The sequence below is a fragment of the Rissa tridactyla genome, chromosome 4, assembly GCF_028500815.1.
Source record: "Rissa tridactyla isolate bRisTri1 chromosome 4, bRisTri1.patW.cur.20221130, whole genome shotgun sequence".
Lineage (NCBI taxonomy): Eukaryota > Metazoa > Chordata > Aves > Charadriiformes > Laridae > Rissa > Rissa tridactyla.
Window position 1 is genome coordinate 47,656,919 of NC_071469.1, and position 14,792 is coordinate 47,671,710.

Below are 14,792 nucleotides of genomic sequence, written 5' to 3' on the forward strand. Positions count from 1 at the left end.
AGTTTATTAAAATGTGAATTCAAGTTGAGATGATGAGCAAACCTCAGTAATACTCTTAGGACTGATTTAGGGCTCTCACATTTCAGGATACGTGTTTCCATACTTCTCTTGTGCACACATACCGGAGATTTCACAAATGATGCTACAGTTGCTAGTGTTGTTTTAGGTGACCAGCAGTTTAGAATACTGGAGTTGTCATAAAAATTATCATGGTGGTCCATTTGAGAAGCTAGGATCTTGTTTGGAGGCCAGAAAGCACATTGAAATCATCTTGCAGCAATATGTAGGAAGATTTAACTTAAAAGTGGAGTTCCAGTGCTAAAGCTCTGGTCCTCTAAGAACATACGGCCAGCATTCAAGACCAGAATGCATTTCATGTGTGAATATAAAAAGTAGACAGAACTTGAGTCTTGTGAAAGTACGTCCCTTGATTAGGTTTTCCTGGTGTCAGTCCAACAAGTGGTCTGCAAATACTGTTTTCACAAATAGAGCCCAGGACTGGTCTTGTCAGTGAGGGGAAGTCTTGTAAACAGTACAGTTTAACACCAGCTTGAATCTGTGTGCTGCAGCTGTATTATGCACTGTTTTTCTCCTGTGGCACTGAGGTTTTAAAAATTTTATGTATATTAGTATGTTTAATTTCTTCTGATTTTAAGAAAATGCCAAGAAGGCCATACAGCAAAACAGTATGTAACAAAAATGAGTGGAGAGCTGAATTGTTAATGCAAATAACGTAACAAGTAACAATTATATTTATAAATCATATAATTTCTTTATTTTCTATATCCTAGGATACCAGATGGTCCCATTGATCAGGGACCAGCTGCAGGAAAGGTACATGCTTTAGAGGAGCAACTTCTGAAGGCCAAAGAACAGATAGAGAACTATAAGAAGCGGACAGGAGATGGTTGGTAGATAAGTTCTCTTTTATTTCTAAAACAAGTTTGATATTCTATATCAAAATGTATTAGTTTCTTAACAAATAATTCAGCTACAAATGCTGATGCTTTTATACTTTTTTTTTTTTTTTTTTTTTAAATAGGAGGCCTTGGAAAAGACCATGAAATATTGAGGAGGAGGATTGAAAATGGGGCTAAGGAACTTTGGTTTTTCCTCCAGAGTGAATTGAAAAAGTTGAAAAATCTAGAAGGAAGTGAACTGCAAAGACGCATTGATGAATTTCTGTCTGATTTGGGTCATCAGGAAAGGTACTTGTATGAGTTGATTCTGCATATATGTTGTATATCCAAAACATAGCACAATACCGGCTGCTAGTAATAAAGTTAACTCTATCCCAACTGAAACCATGACAGGATTATGGAATGATTTAAGTAAACTACTGATACACTACTTAAAAATCTCTTAGGATGAATTACTGATATGTGGGCTAAAATATCCTGACTGAAGCATGAAAATAAAATTATTACTTGTATTTCATGGGACATAAAGTACCTATCCAGTTTATGTCACTACAGCTTATACAGAGTATAATACATACAGAGTATGTCCCTTTAACTTTTTCATTTTTTTATCAGAAAACCTGGATCCTAGATGCCTGTTGTTGCTTTTCAGTTGCATCTGTCTATATATGCACATATGTGCATATTTGTACATATAACAAAACCATTAAAAAAACCTTGAAAATGTTTATTTTAGGTATCTGATTGTGCTTTTTATAAATACTGCAAAGTAAATTACACTGATCATTGGGATATTACATAATTGGAATACTTTAAAATTGGGTAATATCTTAATTTCAGGACTAATTGTCATTCTGAAAAGTCACTTCTTTTCATAATTAGAATTTAACAGAATGTTTCGGATAGAAATGCCGTTTAATTACATTGTCATTATTATGTTGTTCAAAGATGTGTTGGAATTATATTTTCAGTTGTTGTTGATCTTCTGGCCTCATTTTGAAGTATCTTTTGTATTATACTAGAATGTTCTGAGTGAGTTTTGTTCATGCTAAAAAAAATTAATCCAGGAAGCATTAAAAATTCAGTAAAATCTGTCTGTAAGCCTATTATATTTATAACTCTATGTTCCCAACAGGATTGCAATGGCAATTTGTGTCTCATTAGTAAACATTCATAAGTAAATAGTTGAATTAACTAAATATACCACCATAAATAAGTACCTCTTTCCCTCAAATGCTGAGATCTGCATATGTGAACATCAGTAGTAAGGCGTTAGCCTTCGAAAATAATACTGTAAAAAAAGGGAAAAATAGTAAGAATTTTCAATTCTTTGGAAATAGTGTAAGCAGTATTTAAAATATAGTTTAAAATAATATGAATTTGATTATTAATGTGGGCAAATAATTTAGTCTGTTAAGTTTTGTAATTTGATCTTCCACAATTCCAAAACCCAGTTTGTCACAGATTGATGGAGTTTAAAGTGAGAAGGGACTATTCAATAGTTGAGAGTTATTATCTATATAAAGTAGGCCATTACATTTCATCCAATTATTTCTCTGCTGAGTGTGATTATGTATGTTTGACTGAAGTGAAAGTAGTGCTTGTCTGAAACAGAATTTTCCAAAAGACTTGCGATCTTCAGTTAAACAGTCAACTAACACAGAAGCTGACACTTCCTAGGACAGTTTGTTTCAATAGTTACTGCCACTCAGAAATATTTGTTCTCCAGAGAATTTATTTCCATTTAGGCTTCTTGAACTTCAGGTCATTTATTCTTGATGTACCTTTTAAACTATCTGTGCCAAAACTGGAGCAAGTAGTCTAATTCCAGATTTACTGATGTCCGTCATGGGAACAAAATCACTTGTGTACACATCACTGCTCTGTTTAGATAGCCAGGATCACATCAGGCAGTTGCCACAGTGGAACCTTGAATAATGTTGTATGTCTGATGCTGGATGGTTTTTATGCTCCTGCCTCCCAGGATGAATCCTTTTCTTACTCCTTTCCTTCATACACCAATGACTCTTAATTCATTAAGCCCACCTTGCAAGTTTTCAGTATTTCTGACAGCCATATCTTCAGACCTCTCCATACCTCAGGATGAGTTGAAACCCATACTAGAAATGCATACTTCTTTGCACTGAATAATAAAAGTCTTCATTGTAGACCTTACTGTAGAAGTTATGAGATTAATCCCTCTGTCGAAGTCTGAAGCCACTGTGATATTGGAAGAAGTTTGTATATGATGCAAGTAGTCAACAGCTGCTCTTTTTTTTTTTTCCACTTTATTTAAGAATTTTCTTTTGAATGAAAGTGTTCTTTAGACTGACACAGTGGTTATCAAAAGCCAAATGTCCTGGAGACTGTTGAGTCTTAGTAGTAGGTCCCCAAAGAAGACTAAAAGTAGTTTAAGCTAAAACCAAACAACCAGAAACTAGGTGTTATTAAAATAAAATTTAGACAATTTTTTCACAATATGCAAATTCAAAGTACTTGCATAAGAAAAAGCAGGTACAAAAATTTTTCTAGAATATTCAGCCTGTGTTCTTGATGTATTTATAACACTGGCTTTGAGGAATAGAATTATCTTGTGTTGCTGAGTGCTCTTCTTGGTTGCCTCTAGTCCCAAGGAAGTTCATTCTTTCACCTTTTAAGCCAGGCTGTCTGCTTCTTTCTCTTTAATCTTTCAGTCTTGCTGCATGAGGTACAGGAAAACTCACAGCTCCTTGTATGCACATCTTCTGGCCTGTGAAACACTGCTGTCTCTGGGGTGTTATTTTCCCTTAGGATGCACAGTAGCTCCTCAGGGAAGGAGCAATCTCTTTTTCCCTCCACATGGTCCATCTGGTCTCTTCTCCTGAAAGGAGACTTTTAAACTTTGTATTTTCAGTTATTTTATAACAAGATTTAATAGAAATATATTTCTATAAAGTAAAAGGAGAGTATGCTGATTACTTAACACCACAAGTACAGAAAAGACATTTTTAAGGCCAGTGAAATCGAGCATTGGAAAATTGTTTTAAATGTGGCTGTGGTTGCATAGCTGCTTTTAATGATAGCACAGGATTATTTTTTTTTTAATGGTTTGACCTGAAATTTCCATTTTTTTCTTTAAATATCCAGCATGGTTGCATCCTGATTGAGAAGAAAAATATATTTAAATCCCAAGAAAATGCATGGGTTTCCTTTTTTAATTTGACTACTAGCCTATAATGCTTTCTAAAAATTGGAAAACACTGCTTTAAGAGAAGCGTATTCATCATATATTTAGTGATTTGTATAGAACCCATTGCATTAGTTCTGCTGCATCATTGATTCTGTTCTAATTGTCCCTAAACTGTGTTTGCATGTTATTTTGAGTCTTATGCATCTTAGTTAGTGATTTGAAACTAGTTACCTGATGATACTTTAAGTTGTTTATTTTTTGCACAAAACCAGAGTAGGGTGTTTCAAGCTCAGTTACCTTGTAAAAGAATATCCAATTTATATAGTTTGAGATTAGAATGTAAGTTTGGTACTTCCACTTGATTGGCAGAAGATGAATTTCACTGCTGCTGAACAATTTGGGTATAATGTTTAATACAGCAACGGTAGATGAAAGAGTAGGTCACTGTCACTGTTATCTTGTGTAGAGTATGGGTATGAAAAACGGAATGAGTGTATGAGAATGGAAAGATACAGATCCATAAATACAGTTATTAGCGAGAGCAGGTTGTCTGATAACTCTGCTGATAAAGGTAGCTCTGTTGCGATTTGATTTATCTCAATATATGCTGCTTATATATTACATCATTGGAAATAGTTACCTAATAGAGATACCTAGTCGGCTCGCTTCTCACTTGCTAAGCTTATTTACAAGGGATAGCCTTAGCTAACTAGGTTTGTGGTTCCAGTACTAACAAGTGCTGCCAACAAGAGTGTCTTGTATTATTTCACTGACAAGACCACTTCACAGCCTGCTAAGAAATAGGCTTGTCTTTTTGTAACCTCTTTTTTGTCACCTCCCAAATTTCTCTGCCTTTGTTTTGTTGCATGTCTTTGTAGTGATTAAAATTGTGGCTTATCAAGAATTTCAGGCAATAAATTGCAACCTCTCAAGTTCAGGTGAAAGAATGAAGAAAAGTGGTTCAAACTTAAAATATTAACATTGTTATGTAGAAATGCTTATCAACTTTAAATATTCTCAGTCTATAAAGACGACTTTGAAATTATTCGTTCTGAATTGGGCTACCTGTTACTTGTAGAATAGCCTTTAATGTTTTTACAAATGTTTTGAACAGTTTGCCTCTAAATTTGTATTTCCTCCCCAAAGCCACAGATACAAAAAACCCTTTTCTTGAGTGTTACTCTTCGGGCTGTTTTTCACAAAATTCCTGGCTAATCTCAGCAAATGAATGTCACATACCATATGCACATACCAGAAACAAATGCTCTATAGCAGGCCTAATAGTTTTTTTTAACCCATCTCCTGTTTAATGCTATAATTTGTCATGGGTATGGAACATAGGTTAAATGGACACAGTCCATTTCTTGGCTCCTGTTTGGATTGTGGGGTACAAGGTGGCATGAAGAAACTGTTTTTGAGGGTATAATTGAAATATCTGTTTAATTTTTCTTTGATTTAATCCTTCAATTTTAAGGTTGCTTCCCATTTTTTTAAGATATTTTCCATTGTCGTTTATAGGTCAATAATGACCGACTTGTACTACCTCAGTCAAACAGATGGAGCAGGAGATTGGCGAGAAAAAGAGGCCAAAGATCTAACAGATTTGGTACAGAGGAGAATAACTTACCTACAGGTAAGAGGGTAGAGTTTTTAAATCAAGGTAAACTTCTTTTATTTTTACGCATAGCAGTTAGCTATACCCTTGTAATGGAACAATTACATGACAGTTTTAAGTGAATGTTTGTATATCAATGAATTACATACAAAAGAAATTAGAAAGTTTGTTTCAAATGTATTTTATATGTATATGGAATGATAGTATTTCAAGCAAATCTTTGTGATTTTGGGGTTTTCTTGTTGGTTTGGGTTTTTTGTTTGGTTTTGTTTTGTTTTTCCATTGTTTTCACTGGGCTGTACTTACCTGTTGTATTCTTTATTTTATTATAAAAGATAAGTCTCTGCTTTCCATTTTTGATTCTTTAGAGTATCGGAATACATATGTTTGCACAGTGTTAAAAATAAAAATATGACTGTCCTTGTATGAAAATTATGAACGGGCAGCTCATTTTTAAAAATATAAGTATGCAAAATTGAAGTGCTTGTATAATGTATTGTCCAGTCCTAGACTGTTTCAACAGTTGTGTGGGATGCTCGTATTGTGAGTACGTAAAGCCATTTTAATATACGTGCTTGTATGTGTCTCAAATTTAAACAAAACTTGATCTGAAGGTTTTTGGGACTTTCATTAACGTATGAATGAAGTGAACAGAAAGATATTTGATGTAGTCTGTTTTCTTTGTACTTGGCTTGTTTTTCCTTGCATATGTGCACCTCACCACTCTGTTTCGTACGGTCACCCCTAATGTCTGATCATTTCTTTATGTAAATAGCTGAATTTTGTTCTTAGATGTTCATTATTTCACGTTTCACAGTTCTGCTATTGGAGTTTTCTCTTCTGTGACCAAGCTATATATTTGTTGCGTGTTTTAAAAAAAAAAAAAGACACCCTAACGTGGAAAAAACTCCCTGTAAATTATGCAGGAGACATCACTTTATTGTCTTCCTTCAGCTCCTTGAGAACTGTTCCCCATTCTTTCATTTTGGATGTCACTGTTTGGCAGTGGTGACTATAACTACTTTTCATGCTCATAAATATGGCCTTCCTGTGACTTTTTCTCTTCTTTCATCTTATCAGTTTGTGGTCTTATCTAAGCATATATGCATTTCTGGAGAGTGATTGTCTTCCTATTGTATGTTTTACAGAACAGACCTTAGTTCAAGAATAGGACCTCCACGCATATTCAATGAATAACAACAGTAAAAGTAGTTTAGGAGAACAGAAGCTCAAAATTGAAGCACTAAATAAATGCTTACATTGTTTTCTAGTGAATTTGAAACAAATTTACTTACTGAGTGAGGAGCTGGGAGCCCAATTACCTCCTCCTAAAATGTATTTAGATGCACATAGTCTATGATAAAGGGCTTTCCTCCCTATTAAGGTAATTTATTCCCATTTTTAAAAAAAAATGTAGAAACAATATTAACAATGAAACTAATGCCAAGTCACAACACATGCAGAATCCTAATATTTTGTATTTGTAACACAACCAGTTAAAGCCTTTCAGAAAGCGTATTATATCCTCAGGCACTTCCAAGAAAGGTAACTGTCTTTATCCTCCTTATCTTGAGAAGAAAACCAGATGATGAGCACTAGCAGGTGATTTACAGAAAGTTGTGGCATTAGGTTCAGAATTAGAATTAGGTCTAACATACTTGGCTCAGTTTCCATCATAAAGGCCTTTCTTTTTCTGTTTTATTTGTAAATTTGTTAAGGAGGAATCAATAATAAAATTTCTGTCAGGGGAAGAACTGAGCATTTATTCGTATTTATGCATGTAAAATATAAAATTAATCATTATGGTTTTATCCTGTAACACAGAGAAACACATAGGAAAAGGAGTGTTTCCCTCCTTTTTTTCTTTTTTTCTTTTTTTTTAAGTTCTAGTGTTTTCCGTATTACAGAGGGAATTACATTGTTTTTTGTTTTTAAGAAGTCATCACTGGTAGATTATAGAAATTAAAAACATATAAATGCATTACTGCTGCACATCAAATTCCATATGACTGTTTCACATGAAAGGATCTAGAAACTATACAGAAGGGACATGTGTTTCCTTAGTAATTGTCTTTGACATTTAAGTTGAAGAATGGTGACATACCTAAAATTTTCAATCATTCTTTATGTGTGAAAATTTATAGTACCTTATTTTTTTTTTCCTGATGTTTTCCCTTAACACTAGTTCTTCACTAGGCTGTTTGAAGTGAGCATCCACTACCTGACAAATGACAATAGACTGTTGATTTATGGAATAGCACCAAAATAGGTTTTTTGTTATCTTGTTTTTTATGCAGTCTAAGGTATTACTTAGCTAATAATAGGCCTCCCGTGAGTTCATGTCACTGTGGAAAATGATGGCCAAGATTTTAATTAATCTGAATTTTGAAACTTGAATATTTTTTCTTCGTTTATGCTTATTTTAAATGTAGTTATCAATACAAAGTTTCACTTTTCATGAGTCATGCTTAGTTTCATTATTTTCTTATGGAAAACATGACAATCTCCTTCAGACTTGACTAATTTAAAGTTTCTTAGACGTTTAATTTAACGGTTGTGCCTTTACCAGTTCTTCCATGTTTCTTGCATGAAAGTCCTGCTAAGATAATTAGAGGCTATTTCTCCATGTATTTGCTGTTTCTCACTCCTTTTTATGGTCTGGTTTTGATCTTTGAATGGACTTTGTCCGTTACTCCATGACTACTTTGTTTCTTTGAAGCTTTGTTTCTTAGTGCTAAAAGGCACAATCCCACCACCCCCCCACCCCTGCCGCCCCAAAATTACACTGTAGCAAGAAACTGTGGGTAGAATGGTTTAGTGCCTACTGGATGATCGTTTAGCTCCAGGTGTATACTATTACTATCATTCATATAAAAGATTCAGACCCTACAGCAGGTAATTCTCAATGTGTGCAACATTGCCCAAAGTCGGGGTGGAAACCGAGCCAACTTTTCAAAGACAGAAAATATTCTTTCTCGTGAGTAGTTGCAGTCTTTGAGACGGGTCATTCACATATACAATTACTACTGTCTCTCTTTTCCTTTTTATTCTTTCTTTTGTCTGAAAAAAAACAAGGATTCAATCTCTTGCCTACATGCTTGTACACTAAGCGAGATGTAGGCTTTTGGAGCCCTTCTAAAGATAAAAATATCTCCTTTCTTGAACGATTATTGCAAGTAATGATCCAAAACTGGAATATGTTTGTGACTACACAAGTTAACTTGCTTTCTAGTGTGGGTTTCAGGATTTCGAAAAGTATCGGGCTGATCGTGAGTATGCAGTGTAAAGCAGTCCATGTTCTGAAATTATACATATACACTTCTATTCATAATATAACTGTATTTAAAAATGAAATTTAAAAAATGAAATTGAACGACCCTTGGCCCCCAACTCCTTACCAAAAAGAACTATCTGGAACATATTTGTAAATTATTTATTTTTTGGTGAAGAATAAAGGTACCATATAGTTTTCTTTCTGGTACATGTAGAACAGTGACAGCTGCATTATTTTGGGACATCTCCCTGGGAAATCATTTAGCTGAATGATTGTGAATAGTGATGACTGCTACTTCATTTGGATGGCATTACCATAAATTTGATTTAATGAGGCTACATTTAGCTAGTTCCCTGTAGTTAGAGCAACACTTACAAAGCTATGAGCTTATATTTAAGCAAAAGACTGTATTTTCAGAGATGTTCATTATCAAACAATTGAAGAGAGTGTGCAAGAGATGTCAGACAAGGGCTCCTGTAGTACTGTATATTCTGGAAGTGGTAGAGTGAACAAATGATAATGAAGGCGGCAGTTTGTTTTCTTCCCCTTTCCTTTTGTGCTTATTTTTGTCCTATTTATTTTAGGAAGTTTGTGATTCAGCATGCAGTCACCCAATAGCAGAATATTTTTGCCTCCAATTTTTAGAGAAATCAAAACATTTTGTTCAAATTTGAAGGTTAAAAATGTAAGCAGAGAAGGGTTACTAAGTACTCAACATCATCAGTTATAATAGTCATAGTTTGCCATATCCATACTATTTATTTGGGGTTGCGTATATATGCAAAGAAAGGAAAGTTGCTTACAAGACTTGATTCTGAGGTTTCTGGATTTTGCAGTATTTTTGGTAATTTAATATTTTTTTGTCTGTGTCTTAAACTGTATTAGATCCTCTTTCTCTGCCATTAAAATTAATGATATATACTTCTAATAAAAGTACTCATGCTAAAATGACAACAACAAAAATGGCTGTGGGCACTCTGCATTATGTGTGAAAGGATGTTCCCTTCACAACTGTAAGTCTTCGAAAGTGTAAACTTGTATCCTTCAACAATTCAAATCTAATGTATTATATCTTTTCCCGGTTATTCCACTTCACTCATGAGAAACAATTTGTAGTGTTTTGTGGCAGTTGTAGTATGCTGTTGATAAATTCAAACTAATAGGAAACAACGGGAAAAGTAAATTCCAGAGTGGAAAAAAAATCTCATAGAAAATTGTCTGTCAGCATTTACTTTTTTATGAAAGACTTCAGCTATGTGTCTGTATGGGCGCTTTTCTAGGAGAAAATATGATTTTTGTAATGGGCAGACCTTATGTCCCTTCAGTTTTCCTGTGGTAGACTCATCAACCTTAAGTTTATTTGAAAGCTTTCTAGCATCCTGATAATTCACTTACTCAACGAGAAAAATGTTGTGATTGCCAGTGTTAGTTTCTGAATAGATTTAAGAAGTAGACCTAGGAATAACCTAGTAGAACCTAGGAATAGCACACTTTAGTAGTCTCATCTTGAAATGATAAAAGCAAGATTAGATACTGGCAAGGCAAACGGTTGAAAAAGGCCATATCCTTAAGCTTAACTGAAATGTGTTCCTGGCCACAAGTGCTACTTGCTTACTTAGGTAGTATAGATCCAGTCCAGATTTGTGGTTATGAACTCATAATGTTGGCACATTCTAGCTATGTCTTCTAGTTGCCTTAAACTTGAAAACTATGTCTGTTATTAATTTGGTTAAATTTTAATCATTTTACTTACATACACTCACTCATTTAATTATAAATAAGTAAGTGACACCAGTAGTCATCCCAATTGAAAGGAGATAATGACAGTCGTGTAGTTGCCCGTATCTAAGGGGAAGTCATTGAACAGAATAATGAATAGGTTCTGTCTCAGATTCCAGTTTACTGACAGACTAGGAAGGCCTAAAAATGTAGCATCTAACAGATGGTTATTTTTACCTTGTTACATTATTTTCTACAGCATCATCAGTTTTACATTTTCTTGATGCAGATTTTTCTGTGGAAGTAAGTGGGGAAGGTAGAGGCAAGAAACTATTAGTGCATCAACTTGAGAAAAATGAAGTTTGCACTTAGCCGCCTTTAGGCACCACAGAATCCACACAGGAAGGATTCGTTAATTAAAAATGCATAGGAAACTTGTTTGATTAGTTTTGGTACTTCCAGAATTACTTGCATTGTCGTGGGAAATGATGTAATTTAAATAGTTCATAAAAAACGAAACTGCCTTTAAAACACATTTTGTCAAGTAAGGTTTCTATAACTAGCCTACTTCAGATTTGGAAGTGTGGCTTGAATTGAAAATTTCTTATAAAGCCCCAGGAGCTCTGTTCACTAGCTGGAGGATGTTGCTCAGTCATCCAGCTCTCCGTGCAAACCAAAACCTACTCATTGAGAGATTTAGTTGTACATTTGATGGAGTCCCAGATATACGCATTTCTTTTTCTTTCTATTTTACTACTGTAGATTTTAATAGTTCTTAATTACCTACAGAATGGATTGAAACTTACCTACTGGTGGATTGAAATTCAATTGTAATTATATTTGTAATCTGACATTTTGTCCAGTGAGTGATCAGCGGATTTATTTATTTATTTATTTATTAGTTACACATCTCTGGCTCTTATTCATCTTTTTTGTGAACAGATTCTTTCATTGCGTATTGACATCATTCTCTCAAAAAATAGGATTTTCCACAGAATTTGGGTGGGACTGCCTCCTCCAGCAGACTGTGTAGCATTAATGAATAAAATATTTATGGAAAATATAAGAAAGAACATCTTTGTTAACGAGCATCATACTATCTTTATGAGGTTACTTGGTGATTTGTAGCAGACTCCTTGCCCATTCTGCTGTAGTTTTCTTGATTCATTGATGAGAATACATGTCTCTAAATTTTTTCAAATTTACAAACAACACAGTTCTCTCTCAGTAAAATGTGTGTTAAGTAGCAGAGTTTACTTTTATGAGTTTGTCATGTGCTTTGATGGGTAACTACACACTTGAAAGCAGCGGAAGGCGGTGAGATATTGAAGCAGCATTTCTGATATTTTTCCGATCTGATCCTGCTGACTGTGAATAGGCTAGCCAAGAGCCCTGGAGAAGAAGCTTCTTTGAGCACTGAGAGAAGTGGAAGATGGGGATCTGGAAATAGTCCTAAGACTATTTTTACTCCAGTCAAACAATGATAGGGGATGTTCCCAGGCACTGGAACATAATATTCTATACGTTTAAATTGTTAGAATGGTTCCTGGCATGCTTTTCACACACATCAAGTAGTTTTCTCCCAAACAGTTCTTTGACTGTATTTGAGACTTAGTACAAGACACTTTTCATAAATCTACTGTGTGTGGCTACCCTGTTTTAAGAGATTTAGAAAGTTTAACAGCATGTATGCAGTCTTTTCTGTGCCAACTAGAAGTCGTCTTAGGCACGTTTAATTTACTGCTACAGATTTTGCCTGTGTTTATATGTTTCAAATTATCATGTTTATAACAATTTTGATTTGATTTTATTTTTGTTGCTATTGTTGTATGCTAGTAATCTGAATGTAAAAATACCACGAAATGTAATTTTGGAGCTATACGTTACATTAAGAAAATGCTATGGTGTTTCATTATCTTTCAGCAGCTTATGGAGTTAGTGGAGTGTGTTTTCATTTTACTCAAGAGTACTCAGTCACCCAACAGGAATAAGAACCAAAACCGAACTCATGGTACAAATAATGTGCTAGAGACTGTTACATCTATTGATTCTTTTGTTTAATATGTAGAATTACATGAACAGGGATATGGTCCATTCTCACCATTCTTGCTAATGGTTCCATTGAAAACATTGCTGTTGTTTAGGGGAAAAATAAATACCCACTCAGTAATGGGTATTTCCCACTATAGCTATAATTTTTCCCTCAAAGCTTTTTCCAGGTTTTCAGTTATTTTACAAGACAATACTGATTTATTTTAATACTTCACAGGATTTCAGTGTCCTTTTTTGGTTTGTTTTTGTTTTAATTAGAGATATAAAATCAAGACCAAAAAGTTGTTGCATTTTAAACAATTTATTTAAACTATCTGGTTTTAATACCATCACTATTCTGCAAACTTTGTGATAAACAGCCTGAGACTAATACTTGCAGAAGAATTTTAAGCTATTAGTTCATACTCCAGTCATGTTATCTTTGCATATTAAAATTGTACATTACAGTCATCTGCACTGAATTTTGTACTCAGGTACACAGAGTTATGTACATGGGGAAAGACAGTATTTAACTCACATATGCATATACAGTTGACTAATACCATTGAGTAACAAGATCTTGGAGTTACCACAGAAAATTCTTTGAAAATACCACTTCAGCGCTCAACAGTATTTAAACAGTGTATCTGCATTGAGGATAGACTGTGCAGTTCTAGTCCCTTAGTATCAGAAAGGATATAATAAAACTAGAAAACTTGCAGAGGAAAGTGATGTGCATGATCGAATACATGAACCTGGTATCTCTGAGAGTAAAGACTAAATAGATGAAGATTTCAGTCTGTTAAGAGAACTGAGAAGGGGATGCGATACATAGAGGTCTACAAAAGCTGGAGTACCCTGGAGAGTTTGGGATGGAAATGACAGTCTAGCCTCTTCTCTAGAAGATATACTTCAATACAAGACTTACACTGTGCCGCTCTTGCAAAATTAAGTTTAAGGTTGAATTTAACAAGGCTTACATAATTGGGGCAGTCAGTCACAGCACAGAATCTGCTTCAGTCTTGTTAGTCTTCTTGAAAAGATTTATAGTGGCAGCATTCCTTTGGTGAACCACAGGTACTAAAAATGACTTTTAAATAATTTGATTTAAAAGCTAATGGTTCATGTTTGGTATGTCTTAGTTAAAATAATTTTTAAATGGATGCAGGAGAACAGTTTTAAATAAGTCTTATGAAAATAAAGTAGCTACCCAAGTCAGTTACTCAAAAGAAGCCATTCAAGGATATTCCTTCAAACAGGCAAACCCACGAATGTTAATTAAATCAAAGACTAAACATCACTGTTTCTCTCATTACTAATGCATTTTTGTAGGCTGCAATGTAATAGGTGATTTCCCAGCTCCATTAGTAAAAGAGATGTCAGACAGATTCTGTAACTCTGCTACGCTTATGCAGCTTGTGACCTTATCTGTCAAATACTACGGAAGAACTAGGGAGGTACATTTCTTGCAGGGAAAACCTGAGTCTACTACTTTTCTTGTAACCTAGGCAGGGTAGGTCATTTTTGGCCTAAAGGACTATAAAACTTCGTAAGAAAGAGGGAGCTGGAATCTGCCAGTGCTTGCAAATAGAAAGTAATGGCATGCTCCCTTTATTTGTGTGAGAATGTAACTGTATCAGTTTAGTGGAAACCCTGAATTTTGTGAGAACAACAGTGTATGCTCGTGTTATTGGTGATGACAGACCACCAAATCCATTTTGCCAGTTATAAAAATCCTCTTTTATTTTAGGGGATGTGTAACATTCTCTTCCACAGAAACACATAATTTTAACCATTTTATAGTTCTGAAAATTTGTTAGTATTTTCAGTTGTAGTGTTTATATAAGTAATTCTGAGAAAAATAAGAGGTGTAAACTCTGGCATGGCTTGATAATCTGATCTTTTACATATTGAAGTATGTTTTGTGTGGTTAGTTGTTTCTTTTTTTTTGGTTGGTTTTTTTTTGTGTTTTTGGTTGGGTTTTTTTTAAATGCAGTTGTATGGCTGTTACATAACAGGGCATGACAATCCGGAAAGTCCCTACCATCCCTCCCTTGATTATGT

General features: G+C 34.4%; 1 protein-coding gene across 2 annotated transcripts in view; it reads left to right on the forward strand.

The window, feature by feature from the left end:
- The window catches only part of FUT8 (fucosyltransferase 8), a 126,165-nt gene that overhangs the window by 68,755 nt on the left and 42,618 nt on the right, over window positions 1-14,792 (forward strand). For both annotated transcript variants that reach the window (XM_054199216.1, XM_054199217.1), the window contains 3 exons: window positions 792-907; window positions 1,043-1,208; window positions 5,608-5,722. In XM_054199216.1, coding sequence (XP_054055191.1) covers window positions 792-907; window positions 1,043-1,208; window positions 5,608-5,722 — 397 coding nt within the window. The remainder of the gene's footprint in view (window positions 1-791; window positions 908-1,042; window positions 1,209-5,607; window positions 5,723-14,792) is intronic.